This window comes from Patiria miniata, unplaced genomic scaffold (assembly GCF_015706575.1).
Source record: "Patiria miniata isolate m_02_andy unplaced genomic scaffold, ASM1570657v1 HiC_scaffold_2, whole genome shotgun sequence".
Taxonomy (NCBI): Eukaryota; Metazoa; Echinodermata; class Asteroidea; order Valvatida; family Asterinidae; genus Patiria; species Patiria miniata.
The window spans coordinates 15342572-15358685 of record NW_024037058.1 but is presented as its reverse complement, the minus strand read 5'-3'; the positions used below and the strand labels follow the sequence as shown (position 1 = coordinate 15358685).

Sequence of the window (16114 nt, the reverse complement as noted above, 5' to 3'; positions counted from 1 at the left end):
GAAAGATAGTAAGGGGACTTAACTCCCTGTGAAATTATTCTTTCTGGCAAGCTGTCATTTTGAAGAAATCAACGAAAGAAGGCATTTCCAACAGTGCGTCTAAAGATGCACCGGTTGGAAAGGCCTTCTAACGGTGCGTCTAAAGACGTTTTCGTTAGTAGTTCGTTTTTATATTCGGCGAAGCACGCGCAAGCATTGGCACGATGCACACGCGTGCGTGGTTGCTATAATTCGTTGGATCGGTGTGCGACATCGCTGCAATCGGGTCAGGGATAATGTGTCTCAGACGCTGAATTCAGGCCCAATTCAAAACATGATTCAGCAACTTTTGATTTGAAATTGAGATCCTAGAATGCTGTTTTCTCAGATTATACAGCTGAAGCTGGGCTGAAACTTCATCAGGTTAGTTATTAAGCACCCATCTTTAGATTTTGAGCACGTTTGCTGCTTCAAACAAACAAAATGCACAAATTACAAATGACGGACTGTACCTTTAAACTTACAAACTCAAACAAGACAACAGACCGATTCATTAAGCCCAGCCCCATGGTGCAATGACCAATCACAGCCGTGATTAATGTCCCATATATAAAGTGCACATAGTTCCAACATACGTGCCACAATCAACCAATGCACGTGCGCATGGCGCATGCTGCCGGAACATACATTCGCAAAGTGTTGCATTAGAGATGCGCATGTACAGTGTGTCTAAAAAAATTGCAAACAAAATATAACGGAATGCCAGACGTAGAATGTGTAACTAATATAGATAATATAGTTATGGTTTGAAAGATACGCCTGTCCACTTTAAAATGAGACATCAAACGTCCAAATCTGATAATTTTTGACAGAGTTATGAGTAATTTTCCAGGTCAAATTGACCACATTGAGACAGGTCAAATTGACCACGGGACCAAGTTTTCGATTTTAGGCATTGGGACAAAGGTAGCCTAATCGCCTCTGTGCGGATATTTGCCTGGCCTACGTGTAAACACAATTCTAAACACTTTCTTGCTATCACCTCATGCTAAAAACGTTTAGCATGTAAACATGTTTACAAACTGATAGCAAGAAAGTGTTTAGAATCGTGTTTCCTTTAGCTGCTATATCTTGCCGTTTTCGAAAATTGAAATTTTCAGCCCCCCCCAAAAACCCGGCGCGAACTGGTTTTAAAACGCAGAAAGAAAACAAATATCATGTTCTATAGAATTTAAGAAGACGAGGTACCGGTAGCCCTTTTAAAGGTATATTACTACTACCTGTAACAAACATGAAAAGCTTCAGTACATGTGCAACCACTTATCCAAATTAGTTTGTCCTTAAATAATTCTTGTTATCAATTTATTTAATATTAGTCAGCCCTTTTTCAGACTTTTATTAACATATTTGAAAAAGACCGGTAACTTGCCACAGAATGGCATGCTCTGAAATCTTGCATCCGTAAACTTGTCCTATTAGTTTTCCCTGAATATACAGAAATGTATTTACAAAGTGATACATGTTTTTTTATACATGATTTCACAAGCACACAAGGTTGATACCAGTATTTGTACAATTCCGTCACAGAAAGTATGCCTTATATCACGTATTCTAGCTATCCCACAAGGCTGTGTCAAACGTCAAAGCTGACAAAGTTAGTTTCACAGTTGAGTGAGGCACGGCAACAAAGGCACGGCACTGAACAGGTTTCAAGAATACAACAAATCCTCTCTCAAATCCTCACACTGGACTAGTGTTGCAGTCAAGTCCAACACAATGCCGTCATAAGTCTGCAAATAAATCATAAGTCTAGTTGTAAGTAACACGTCACAATTCAAATCACAAGTAACACATAACGAAACATAACAAAGGACTCTTTTTATCAGTCATGACAGTTCAATTGAGTAGCTTGTGACTCGACTTGGGACTGTATGACTTGTGATTGACTTGTGATGGACTTGTGACTGACTTGTGATTGACTTGTGATTGACTTGTGATTGACTAGTGATTTGACTTGTGATTGACTTGTGATGGACTTGTGACTGACTTGTGATTGACTTGTGATTGACTTGTGATTGACTAGTGATTTGACTTGTGATTGACTTGTGATGACTTGTGATAGACTTGTGATTGACTTGTGATAGACTTGTGATTGACTTGTGATTGACTGGTGATTGACTTGTGATTGAATTTTGATTTGACTTGTGATTTGACTTGTGATGACTTATGATGGACTTGTGACTGACATTTTGATTGACTTGTAATGGCCTTGTGATTGACTTACAACTGAATTGAGATTGACTTGTGATGACTTGTGATTGACTTGTAATGGACTTGTGATGGACTTGTGACTGACATTTTGATTGATTTGTGATGGACTTGTGATTGACATGCGATTGACTCACAATTGAATTGAGATTGACTTGTGATGACTTGTGATTGACTTGGGATGACTTGAAATGGCTTGTGATTGGCTTGGGATGGACTTGGGATGGATTTTTGATGGACTTGTAATGACATAATTGACTTGTGATGGACTCAGGATTACTTGTGATGACTTGTGATTCACTTGTGAGGACTTGTGATTGACTTATGATGGACTCGACTACAACACTCGTATACACTCCACGCTATCATCAGTGTAGGACACACGTTTGTGCATGCTGGTTCATAATGACTCGGAAGCTTAAGCTAAAGTCATGGACGTAACCAACTTTAAAAAACAAATTAATATATCTCCCTAGGTCGGCCTTGGTCCTCCTCCGTCGTTTGTTTACTCCCAGCAAGGTCCCTGAGATTGGACGCCCTCCGGCGAGACTCCAGGGCCCTCTGGTGGATCTCCTGCAGTCTGATCTGGACGTCTCCTAGTAAGGGTCTGTCACCGGGCTCGCCGGCCCAGCAGGCCTGCATCAGCTCCCAGCAGGGCTTGTCAAAGACGTTAAGCCTCTCGGGACGTACTCCTGGATGGAGAAAAATAGGATGTTGAGTGAGGGCCCACCATCAGTGAGCTGTCTAGCAGATAGCAGAAATGTTGGGCCAACTTTCAAAGATAATTTATGCTTGGCTGAGGTGTATTTCACAAAGTTGATTTGGAGCCTGTCACAACGAAAAGAGCTTAAGGTGCAAAGTGCCACTTGGAAGTACAGTAAGACAAAGCCATACATTTGTCACAGTTAAGAACAATTCATAAGATGAATTTGCGTCGGGGTAATGTAAATCAATATTAGGTTTTGCCCTTCACCGAAGTATAAACACTATATACTCAGTGTGTTACCTCCCGAGTGAAAGTTGGAAAACCCATGACCTCCTGCTTTCTGGTACAGACGGCTTACCACTCGACCACCGAGCTTACAGGATCGGTTGTAAACAAGTTAGCATGTTCTTGGCTGGGTTTACTGCTTACAGTCTCTGTGAAAGTTGTGTACTTAGCAGTGCCATGAAATAGGGCCCCGGCAAGGCGAAGTTTGCAAATAAGCAGACATTCGCACAAGCAATGTGTGACATTCAAGTTCAAAACGGGTTCTTTTTTAGAGCCACGTCAGCTCAAAAAAGATTAAACTTGAAACACTTTCAAAAAAAACAAAATGCACATCCTGAAAACTTGTAACATTTCTTGAAATTATCGCATTAGTGCATCAAGGTCGTAACTAGAATCTGCAACAAAGTCGTATCTTGCGTGAATACGCTCCGTGCAACAAGGTCGTATCTTGGGTGAATACGCTCCATGCAAAAAGGTTGTATCTCGCGTATCTCGACGTCCATTGACTTTGTGTGTACATCCGGGTTATCTTAAGTGAGATACCACCTTTTGACATTGAAAACTCGCATTTCAAGTACATGACGTCACATGCCATTTTGGAAGATACGACCTTGTTGCACGGACACGACGAAATGCTTGGATGAAATTGCCATGATAGTTACATGAACATGTAGAGAACGGACAGAACTCCAGTGAAAGTACTACTTTTTAGAAAAATCTCACAATACTATTATTACTACACAAAAAGATTTAGCTAAGAGTGAAAATCAATACATGGACCAAAAATGATACTACATGGGCTAGCATGCTGGATATTTTTTCATAAAGTTTAGTCTGTGAAGCCAAACCATACCTTTCTTGACAGAACTCCACAGGTGGTCCTTATTGGCGCACTGTTCAAACGCCGTCGGCAGCCGGACGTGGCCCGCGCAGACGTACCAGAGGAGGATGCCGAACGCGTAGGTGTCCACGCTGCTGTCGTACTTGCCCGAGAAGAGCTCGGGCGCCATGTGGATCGGGGTACCGACGATGCTGCCGCTCATCATGGCCTCAGGCTTGCAGAAACCGAGGTCAGTGATCTTGCCGCGGTCGCGCTTGTCCAACTGTAGAAGTGTGTGGTACGAAAGAACACCTCGTTTTTAAATTCGAGAATTCATGCATTTTTCTCAAAATTTGAAGACCTTTGCACGGAAGAGCGACTCAGGTAAACCCAAATACACTCTGGTACCAAACAAACTCTGTACATTAATATCCATTGACGAGACCCTCAATTTATGTTGAATGACTGCAGATCACCCAGCTGTATTAATCAACTAGAAAGCTAACATGCAATGTAGCTGGCTAGGCACATCTATGTTTGTGTACAAACCTACAGACAGCTAAAAAAAAAATTGTGTGGTGGTTGTACAGCTATCTGCAGTTGTGTTCTAAACTGATGTGTAAATGAAGGATGAACAATGAATAAACTGTTGCAAACTGCCTACTGATATGGATTGACCTGAAATACACAGTATGCCTGACGTTTTGATCCTAGTAGGATCTTTCACAAGGGCAAACAGGTCTTTGACAAAGATCCTATAAGTTTCGAAATGCCAGGCCAACTAACTTGATCGGTACACGAAGCCAATAGGCCCAAAGATAAAATGCACAATCAGTGAATGAGCGTTTCATTTTGCTCAATGCAAACAGCAAACAGCGTACACGTGCCGTACACGCCTCCAGTTATTTCTGTCATACTGCGTCTATTCAGCCGTGTTTGTTGTGCTCTAGCTTTGCAATTCAACCTGAAATTCCAGTTCATATAATTTCAATATATTTTCTGCGGTCACGCAAATTTGTTCACAATTTCTGCGCCCAGAATGCCACTAAAAATATTCTACGTGAGGAGTAAGGAGTTACCGCTCTGGTAATTTACTCTCTAGCTTGTGAGGGATTGTGGCCTAGTGGTTAGGGTTTGTGACTCATGATCAGAGGGTCACGGGTTTGAATCCAGCTGCTGGCCATATGTTGTGTCCTTGGGCAAGCCACTTCACCTCCACTTTCCTCTCTCCACCCAGAAGTACAAGTGAGTACCGGCATTAGCTGGTGAGTAACCTGTGATGGACTGGCATCCCATCCAGGGGAAATGGAAATATTCTCAGTCATTTCAGGCCAAGGAAACCGGAGATAAATGCCAGCCTGATGGGCCATATTGGCTCATGACAGACTTTTATTTTTGGACTTCTTGTTGAGACAGAACTCACCAGGACATTCTTGAGTTTGATATCCCTGTGGACCAGCCCCAGACTGTGCAGATATCTCATCCCTTCCACCACGTCTAGAGCCACCTGTAGCCGTCCAGGGAAGTCCAAGCCAGCCTTGATGGCCACGTGGAGATCCCGCTGCAGTCGGTCCATGATGAGTAGGACGGCCGGCGAGCAGCCATCCCCGCCATAGCTGTGGTCGATGACGGAGCCGCGCAAGGTGACAACACGCTCATGCTCAGTGATTGACCTGAAATTACAGATGAACAATGTTCACGGTTTCAGTGTTACAAGTTCCTGGCATCGATACCTTCAAGGCCAATTTTCACACATGAACAAAATCATTTGACACAAATAAAGACCATCAAACTTTATTTATATTTTCCTCCATGTAACCCTAACACACCATTCACAAGATGGAATTTGTGTCGGGGTGATGTAAATCAATATTAGGTTTTGCCCTTCACCAACGTATAAACACTGTATACTCAGTGTGTTACCCCCCGAGTGAAAGTTGGAAAAAAACACTCGGGTGGGACTTGAACCCATGACCTTCAGCTTTCTATTCAGACGTCTCACCACTCGACCACGGAGCTTGCGGGATTGGTTGGCTGGTTCGAATCTGCCATAGCAGCTGGAATTTGGAAGTTGGAATTTTCGTCGGAGTGGTATAAATCAATACATCGATCCTTATAAACCCTATCCTTGAAAATTAAATAAGAGGTTTTGAAGTTCAATATTAGGTTTTTCCCTTCACCGATGTATTTTTTTGTACGAATACTGTATACTTAGTGTTGTCCAAGGGATGAAAGAAAAAACTTCACATGCTTAATCAGGTGGGACTCGAACCCACGACCTCCTGCTTACAAATGCAGACATATACTTTTGGTTTGCGGTAACACCTTAGTAGATTTAGTTCTGATAAGAACAGTCCTGCTTAGTTTTAAAAAGAATTTGTCTCGTTGTCTACTTTCGCTAAGTAGGTTGGAAGGCAGTAGGACTTCTCGCAATTATCTTCACTGCGGCTGAGTGAGATAAGACATGCAGACATCTTGCCAATCGAGCTTGCCTGTGTCGCAATAACTTTTATACAAAATTAAGTCCAATGCGAAGGCGGCTTAATTCAAATCTCTGATAGTTACATAAGTACAAAGTTGATATTCTTCAATCTACAACACCACCAACCTCGTGTAGTGGAACTCCAGCGCCAGGTCGTTCCAATGTTTGTCGTCGGGCGGGACCACCGACTTGACCGCCAGCGATGTCAGACTGGCCCAGTTGCGGCTGGAGTAGACCACCCCGTACTGACCGCGTCCGATCTCACGCTCCAACTTGGGCATGCCTGGGACGGGCAAACAAGAAGCAAAAACTCAAAAATGCTATCACGTGAGCTTACAAACATTGTTTTAATGGTGAATCTTCAATGAAATCTCTGGCAGCTAATACAAATTAATTGAGATCCAGGATTGGAATAACCAACATGGGACTGTCACGTAATTTTTTGTAACAATATTTTTGTTGGCTTCAACACAGCAATAATGTAAATTTCCATGTTCGTTTAATAAAATGTTGGCTTGAATAATTCTATTCGGTTGGATTTGGAAACAGGATTTTCGAAACCAACCATACAAAAAATTAAGCCTTCCATTGTTTGTGACACAAGCTAAAGACAACAACTAGAACATCCCACAATTTGCTCCATGGTCTCCGATTGGAAATGTATTCACTCGCTAGCAGTCTTTTTGGTTCATGAATAGCCTGCCCATTACACTGGTCAGAGACTTCCCCCCCCCCCTCGTTTTTTCAACATTACAGCTCTGGAGTATTTTTACGAATGCCCAGTGGTCGTTGAACCAGTAAACTACAGGTTGTCCCACAAAAACCCTAACAGTCGAAAACCAATTAATAAAGGTATATTGCATGTGAGTTTTGTGACATTTTCAAATTACCTCTTAAATTAAAGTCAGATAACCAATCTACCATACAAACTTTATTTCATTCAAATCGCTGCATTGGAACAAATGCTATGCATCATGGAACTCAAGGGTTGAAAATCGTCTTGGGCCACTTTCCTTGAAAGTGACAAAGCGCAGTTAGAGAAACACACAGAGGATTTATTTCCTTTGTTCAAGAGTAACGTGTGACTCATTCTACCGGCTACGATCTGTAAACTTGACAAATAAAAAAAAGTGGCCCAAGTGGTTTTTCAAGTCCCATATTGTGATTGCTGTATGTTTTGAACAAAACATCCTAATGAAACCAACTAAAAAGCATTTGGAAGACCAATGATTCTTCTCAGCAATACATTAGACACGATTTTGAATACTACCAACACTTTTCTGAAAACATGCCAGACTCGACTGTTTTTTTTTTTTGTGGGACAACCTGTACATCCAATCATCAATTTTTTCACCATCCCAGCTCTGGAGTTTTTTTGTAAAGGCCAAGTGCTCAATGACTCTCACAAACTAGGCCCAATCATTGCGAAGGGCACTGCATGCGGCACCTTTTTTGTCGGCATGACTGTAAGCTGTTTGGGAACTTCCGGAGAAATACGATAACTATAATTCGGTTTGAAAAAAAAAATGGGACAACCGGATTTTAAAATCTCCGATTTCTCCGATCAGTAAGTTTTTATAGTAACAGGAGTAACGTACCATACAGGACCATGTCTCGTAGCGAGGTGCTATCCAGTGCTAGTCTAGCCAGCCTAGGTGCGTGGACTTTCCTGACTTTCATCCGTTGTTCTTCAGTCTTCTCCAGCCGGCCAGAGTGCTTGTTCTCAAGCTGACGCAAGGAGGAGGAGAACGTGTCATGGGAATTGTTGAGCCGCGAACGGAACTGTGACGAGGAGACAGCAAATATGGTACGAGTTAATCCTGCACCTTAACTCCCCTTGGCATTTGTACAGGGAACCTTTCTGATAGGGTTGTCCCAGAATACACCGAATATTCAAATATTGGATCATCAAGCTAATTGCATTTAGCTTTGTTGATTACATTCAGCACTTTTTGTGATTACAAACAGCCCTGTACTAAAAACCAATACGACGTATATTTAATGAACATAGCCCAATCCTCCTGGATGATGACACCCTCAAGCAGATCCACAACGAGAAGCCCACAATTGCCTGCAGACAACCGCCCAATATTCATGCCAAACAAACTTGTCAGAAATGCACTTGCCCTCCCCATCAACAATGGAACCACCCCAGCAACGGCTCAAGATGTCAACTTTGCCCCCACATAAATTCCAGTACCCATATCATCGGACCCAATAATGTTACATATAACATCAAAGGGTCTTTCAGCCGTACTTCCAGTAGTGTGAATTATGCAATCACCTGTCAAGCTACCGGTATGCCCCAACGCAGTATACATTGGACCACAAACTGGGCAGTCACTGTAAGACAATGTATGAATGGACACAAGTTTGATATCAGAAACAAGTATTTATACAGAAACACGGTGCTGAATATTTCAATTTTACCAGGCCACACATTAAGCCAGTTTAGAGTAGCTGTACTCCAACAGATGGGATTCAAATCAAGGGCGGACAAGGAAAACACAGAGCAAAAGATTATTCATGGACTAGACTGTATTCAACTAGGCCTTTATAGGATTGTGGCTTTTTGTCACACTATACCATTGATAAGGCCAAAAAAGAAAGTCTCCGGTTTCTGGTATGCGCGCGCGTCGCCGTAGCCATGCGCGTCGGCAAAATGAAAAAGGTTTTTTTTCAATGAAAGATGATGTCTCAAAACCGCCAAACTCACTGGTTTGACTGGAATCCTGCAGCTGCACAATTTTAACGTGTTTTTAGATTGGGTTATGGTCGAGAATAAGCTTTATGTGGCCTCTCTGGACTCCCATATATTTGCACTAAGTTTAGTCGGGCACCATTTGCAGTCATCAGCCGACATTTGAAGCAAAAAAATCAGGTAAAAAAAAAAAAAAAGCCGCGTCGCCGCACCACTTTTTGGGCAAGCTCCATACCAGAAACCGGAGACTTTTTTGGGGGGGCCTAATTGATTATCACCACCCTCTGTTTTGACTGTACATGTACCCCTATATAAACCTTAAATGATGATGCCCCTCTTTGTTGCATCTGATGAAGTAGTTGTAGCTACGAAAGCTTATGCAACCCTCAAACATTTCTCCTCTTGCCTATAAATTAAACTTTTCTTTATCGTCTTCTCTCCAAAGATTTCTACAGGCTTTTGAGGTACAGTTAATCTTTAGTTTCGTCATCAAATTATAACACAAGCCCCAGTGAAAGATAAAACCGGCCTCAGGTCGACCTTGTGACGACACAGATCAGTCGATGACTGACTTTTCAGGATCAAGCTGTGCCTTAGGTACGACCGTCAGGAACAACTCAGTCGCCGATTTTGTGTGACCTGAGTGTAACTGCGACGATATTAAAATGATCGGCATCAGCCGGCGCTCACAAAAATCAACAGTCGCAAGAGTAGAAAATTTTGAACTTCTGCGACGTGTTCCGCGACAATCACACAATTTTCCAGTTTTGTGACCTGAACATATTTTTGGTGCTTGTGCCGACGGTTCCATCATGGTGCAAGCAAATCGTTGGTCGACCTGAGGCCGGCTTGAGGCCATGTTCGAATCACATGGCTTCCACCAGAATTTAAACACAAATCTATGGGAAGTGGCTGCAGCGGCTAGCCAGCGGCTTCCATAGGTGTGCCTGTTATTCCCAGCCATAGCCATAATTAAAAATTCCAGTAGGTACGGCTATGGCTTTGGCTTTTGATATTGAGCTTCTGCTAACAGAATCCATAGCCACAGATGATTATTGCCAGACTCAGACTCGGTCTCACCTGCGAGCAAATACTCTTGGCAAGCTTGGAATCATCCAGGTTGTTCAGCATGTTGATGGCTACCTTCCGTTTCCAGTCCTTATCCACGATGGGCGGTGCCTTGAAGGGCTTCATAGACTGCAGAATCTGAGAAAAAGACACACAGAGAAAATTACCATAACTGCAAATAGTAATGCTAATAGGTCCATAGACATTGTAATATTAAATAACAGGTACTAATATGGCACTTTTAACAAAAGATCAAAGTGTTTTTCATTATTATTACCCCTGCTCATTGGGCCAATGAAACATTACAAATACAATCTCAGCTCCCTAAGAAGCATATAGCTTGATGCTGCCATTTCGGCGCAAAGCAGCTAAAATCAATCACAATACCCATCTCTGCCCTCACAGGTGCCCATTTACTCCTGGGTAGGGAGAAGCAATGAGTGACAAAGTGCCTTGCCCAAGGGCACACGCACCATAACCCCAGGCTGAACTCGAACCCACAATTGGCAGAAATTACCTGCAGACCACAAGTTCAAAGCTCCAGAACACGAGGCCACGGCACTCCACACAATATTATAAAATTAATTAAATGTTTGACGTTTCTACTAACATTTAAAGCATGACATTAGTCAAACAGATGGGAATAGTTTACATTAGTCCATCCAAACTGTGCCAAAGACCACAATCAGCCACAAAAGAGGACTGAACCCTCACAAAAACTCATTTGCTCTTCAAGTGTGAAAACTTATCACAGTAAAGTGTCCTGCTCAGGAACAACAATCAATTCTGCCACACATACCGGTACAAGCCTAACTGAAATCACACTTACCTCCTTCATTCTCTCCCACATGACCTTGACAAAGGAAGAGCTGGTCCGGACCGTCACTTCCACTTGGTAGGCGGAGTTCAGGATCTGCAAAGAATAATTGACAGGTTACAAGTCAATCACAAGTTAGATCCTCCCGTAAGTCAATCACATATTAGATCCTAAGTCAAACACATGCCAGATCGTACATAAATCAGGTCACAAGTAAAATCACAAGCCAAAGACTGTACCTGTAAATTAATAAAAAGATGTTCACAGCTCAGTTGAATGGCTTGTGACTTGACTAGGCAGCCTCGACTCCATGGGCTGCGTGCGCTTATCTTCACTAGCCCCTGGCAGTGAAGAATATGTTAGGCCAAAAAAAAAAAGTCTCCGGTTTCTGGTATGCGCGCGCGTCGCCATAGCCATGCGCGACGGCAAAATGAAAAAGGTTTTTTTTCAATGAAAGATGATGTCTCAACACCGCCAAACTCACTGGTTTGACTAGAATCCTGCTGCTGCACAATTTTAACGTGTTTTTAGATTGGGTTATGGTCGAGAATAAGCTTTATGTGGCCTCTCTGGACTCCCATATATTTGCACTAAGTTTAGTCGGGCACCATTTGCAGTCATCAGCCGACATTTGAAGCAAAAAAATCAGGTAAAAAAAAAAAAAGCCGCGTCGCCGCACCACTTTTCTGGCAAGCTCCATACCAGAAACCGGAGACTTTTTTTTTTTGGCCTTAACGACGTTGATTGACTATTCAGGGCATACTGCAGGCGTACTTTGAAGACTGCACGCTTTATATATATGCGCTTGGTAATCTCCTGCACGTCATATGTCAGGTACGAAAAAATTTTCAAGACTGCGCGATGGCTGTATGATATGGATTGTGAAAGCCCCATTTTTCGCCAAAAAAAATGTATCTTGTGTAGTAATGGGAAAACAGAGGTACGTACATTTGCTTTAAATCCTTGCTCTTAACGCGGCGTCAAACTCTAATGTTCGAAAGGATTGATTCTACAAAAATTCCAGGGTTAAGACCATGCAAAGCATGATGGGAACCAACATGGCGCAGCAAGATCGTAATAGTTGGACTAGGCCATTCATACCTGTTTGAGAGCCATGCTGGTCGTCGTTTCCCCTTGCAATCCATCCTCCCCTTTCTCCAAGCTCTCCAAGCATCGCGTCAGCGTCCCTACAAAGCTGTCGTGCAGATAATCCACCGAGCTGATCAGCTTCTCCACCACCGCCGTGTTGACCCGGTTCAAGACGAGCTCCTGGATCTGGGCCGTGCAGCCTCTGATCTCCTTGCCCTGGCTCAGCTCACCGTCAATGGAGATCTCTAAATCTGTGAGTTTAAGATTAAGATGGATCGGTATTAAGAGGGGTTAGGATTAAGATGGATTAGAATTAAGAGGGATTAGGCATTAATCAGGAGTCAACCCACATTGACCCAATCCAGATTTGATCATGTAGCCTTTGATCTCTTTGGATTGAGAATTTCCAAATAATATGTGGGATTAAGATTAACAATGATTAAGATTATGTGGGATCATGCGTAGATTGTAAGTTCAACTGTGCAGACTTGGTCCAGCACAAGCTCTTGGATCTGGGCCGTCCAGTCTTTGATCTCTTTGCTTTGGCTCAGCTCACCCTCAATGGTGATCTTTAGATATTTAGGATTAGGATTAACAGGGATTAGGCCTTAATTGGGAGTTGAACTAAATAATAATAATAATAACTGTATTTATATAGCGCTTTTTGCCAGAGGATACAAAGCGCTGGGGGAGAATGCAACCAAAGCCAGGTAAATGAAGTATATGAACATATGAGACCCATTATGAAGCACGTTTTTGCTAGGTGCTCCGGCGCATAATTGCTGCCACTGCCAGAAACACCGGGGCAAACCCCTCCTCTTAGCGACAAGTGTTACTGGGTTCTTTAACGTGCATTACACAACACACGGGTCCTACGGCTTTATACGTCCCATCCGAAGGACGAAGCAATAATGGTAAAGTGCCTTGGTCCAAGTGCCTTGGTAAAGTGCCACGGTCAGGATTCGAACCCATGTACCACGGCACACGAGTCGAACACCGTAACCATTGGACCACAGCGCCCCAGTATGTGGCCTGGTTCAGAACCAGATCATGGATCATGGTAGCGCAGACTTTGATCTCTTTGCCTTGGTTCAGCTACCAATCAATGGAGATCTCCAAATACCATTACATGTTTGTAGGATTAGGATTAAGAAGGATTAGGATTCAGAGGGATTAGGATTAAGCGCAGCTCCCATGGATGAAGATTTCTAAATCTGTGGGATTAGGACTATCTTATAATAAGGCAAAAGTCATCTAAGAACAAGCAGTACGCATTGCATGTCAATATTTCCAATACAGGGTGAGTAAAAAAAAACGAAACCCAAATGTCAGGACCATTGTTTTAGTGAAGTTCTGCATCCTTTCAAAATCTAGGATATAATTATGAAAGCCCAATTCATAAGCCTTCTTTTAGTACAAGAATCATTCAAATCACTTGTACTTTTGAAGTTATGGAATTTTAAACACTATAACCACTGTTTTAAAGTTCTGTCCACGGATCACAAAAAGGTAAGCGTTCTTTCAGCAAAACGAAAACAAATCACATAGGGATGTGTGTGCATTGTTTCGCTTTGCTGAAAGAACACTTTTTGTGATCCATGGACAGAACTTTCAACGGTACATGTAGTTGTGTTTAAAATCCCGTAAATTCAAAAGTACTGGAGTGATTTGAATGATTCTTGTACTAAAAGAAAGCTTATGAATTGGGCTTTTATATCCTAGAGTTTGGAAGTGCTACATGCAGAACTTCACTAAAACAGAAGTCCCGACATTTGGGTTTCGCTTTTTTTGACTCACCCTGTACAATCCAGTATGCAGAGAAACAGAACCCAATACATTTGCAGGAAACCTTCTTCATATAAATTTAGGAGCAAGTACCGGTACCGATATGTCTGTGCATTAGGAACGACTTCTTACCTGAATATGTTCATATGAAAAGGTGCACCACATACTGGTACATGTATGTGTACATACACTTTGTGTATACAATAAACACTGTACAAATGCAAGTGGACATTTCCACACTAACGGGGTACAACTGACTGCAAATTTGGGATTTGAGAGGGGGACACTGGAGGGTACAGCAAAGCAAGATATTTACAAGTACTGGTACAGTGCATAGATTCTTGGTAATATAAAGTTCTTTTCAAGTATTTCAAGATCATCCCTGCATCAATCGGATACCATCCCTTCATACATTGTATGCATACATACGTGTACATGTATGTAGGTGTGTGCGGGATTACGGGATTACCTCAGCTGGTGCAAACAAACATCTATTCATTTGCATCTATTCATTTGCGTATTCACTTGCAATGAGTTACCATCCAACTCTCCAAACGAGGTCAAGAACCAGACAAGGCAAACTTCCCAGAGGTTTGGGCCCACTTATTAGAAACTGTACAAAGAAATTGTACAGTTTATTTGGGATGAAAGGTTTATGATAATGCATGTATGCGGTCAACAAACTTCTGCTCATAATATCAATAAGACCTAGCATTATGTACAAAACTGTACATTTTCAAAAGATGGAATTTTTTTTACTGGTACACTATATACAAGTATGTACATATCCCTAGAGCATGGATTGTGTGTTTGAAATAGCAGCTATCTCATGCATTGTGTGTACTCTTTTGTCAGTGAGCCATATTATTGTGCCACAACAAACAAATACAATAAGGCCTTCAGCTCAATTCGTGAAGAAAAGAGAGGAATGCCATTATAAATTGCAGATACATTGTTGACAGAAAAACCATTCAGGATTGCTCCCTTTATTTGATGGAATCCACGGCTTTCAATCATTCTGTGATCAAACTTTGTATGTTGCAATAAAACTGTGCTGACGCAAGATCAGCAACGAGGCACATTTTGCAATCAACACCTAGTTTGCCCTCTACACTTGAGTTCAGAGACTAAAGTTAGTTGTGGTAAAATGTGGTCATGCAGGCACCAAACATGCCAAACTTTTCAACTGTACACCATATTTGTTACATACATTTTAGAACATGCATTAGCTCAGTCAAATTTTGTACCATTAAGTCCATTTTAAGTTTGTGAAGGCTTCATGGCACTCTGCATGTGATGGTTAATAAAAAGTGTTCTGTTAGAGAAGTCATTAAAATATCAAAAAGGTTTTTGTCCTGCATACATTTGTGTATTTCTCGCACTGAAGTTGTGGCTTTACTGTCAAAAGCATTTTGCACAACAACTCTACATATAAAGTACATGTACCGGTAGCTACCGGTAGATGTACGCACATTTGCAGCTAATGTAACTTCAAATGTTGGTTTTAATATCTTCCAAATTTTGTAAGGGTCCACTTGTTTTTTTAACACTCCCTCAGAAAGTACAATCAAAGAAAGGAAGTCACTGAAGGCAGATCCCCAAGGTCTTCTGTTCAACCACAATTGCCTCCCACATGCCTCCTAAAGATCAGGGCCCACGCAATACCGACTGAAAAGAAATACTGAGTTTCCCAAAGGGTGAAAAGAAGGGTGTGCCACGCTGGAAAAAATATCATCCGCCATTGTCCGCCGGTGAAAATGAAAATATTTTCCATGCTTGCATTTGTAAATTAAAGGGAAGATACAACATTTGCAAACATCACACAAGGAAATGATCAAATTATCATAAAATACCTTACTGGATTGTTCGGGAATGACAGTCTTAAGCATCCTGTAAAATCGTGGCTCCTGGTGTGCTATCATTCTCAAGAAAAATGGTATTTTTCCAATGCTGGTCGGCTGACCAGCGTTGGAAAAAAAACTGGCTTTTTTCAAAACCTGCTTCTATTTTTTCATAATTAGTTATTCATTGTTTTCTTTGCAATTGATTGCACACCTGTGAAGGGGTACAAGCCTGCTAGACTGATTCTCTGACTTTACAATTCCCAAAAGTCT

At 41.9% G+C, this 16114-nt stretch overlaps 1 protein-coding gene across 1 annotated transcript in view; it reads right to left on the bottom strand.

Moving 5' to 3' along the window:
* Positions 1-2507: 2507 nt before the first annotated feature.
* The window catches only part of LOC119726649 (dual serine/threonine and tyrosine protein kinase-like), a 36231-nt gene continuing 22624 nt past the window's right edge, over positions 2508-16114 (bottom strand). The window contains exons 3-10 of the mRNA XM_038198410.1: positions 12228-12466; positions 11139-11222; positions 10322-10447; positions 8139-8322; positions 6667-6823; positions 5482-5731; positions 4092-4341; positions 2508-2939 (exon numbers count right to left, since the gene is read on the bottom strand). Of these exons, the coding sequence (XP_038054338.1) occupies positions 2707-2939; positions 4092-4341; positions 5482-5731; positions 6667-6823; positions 8139-8322; positions 10322-10447; positions 11139-11222; positions 12228-12466 (1523 nt within the window). The 3' untranslated portion in view covers positions 2508-2706. The remainder of the gene's footprint in view (positions 2940-4091; positions 4342-5481; positions 5732-6666; positions 6824-8138; positions 8323-10321; positions 10448-11138; positions 11223-12227; positions 12467-16114) is intronic.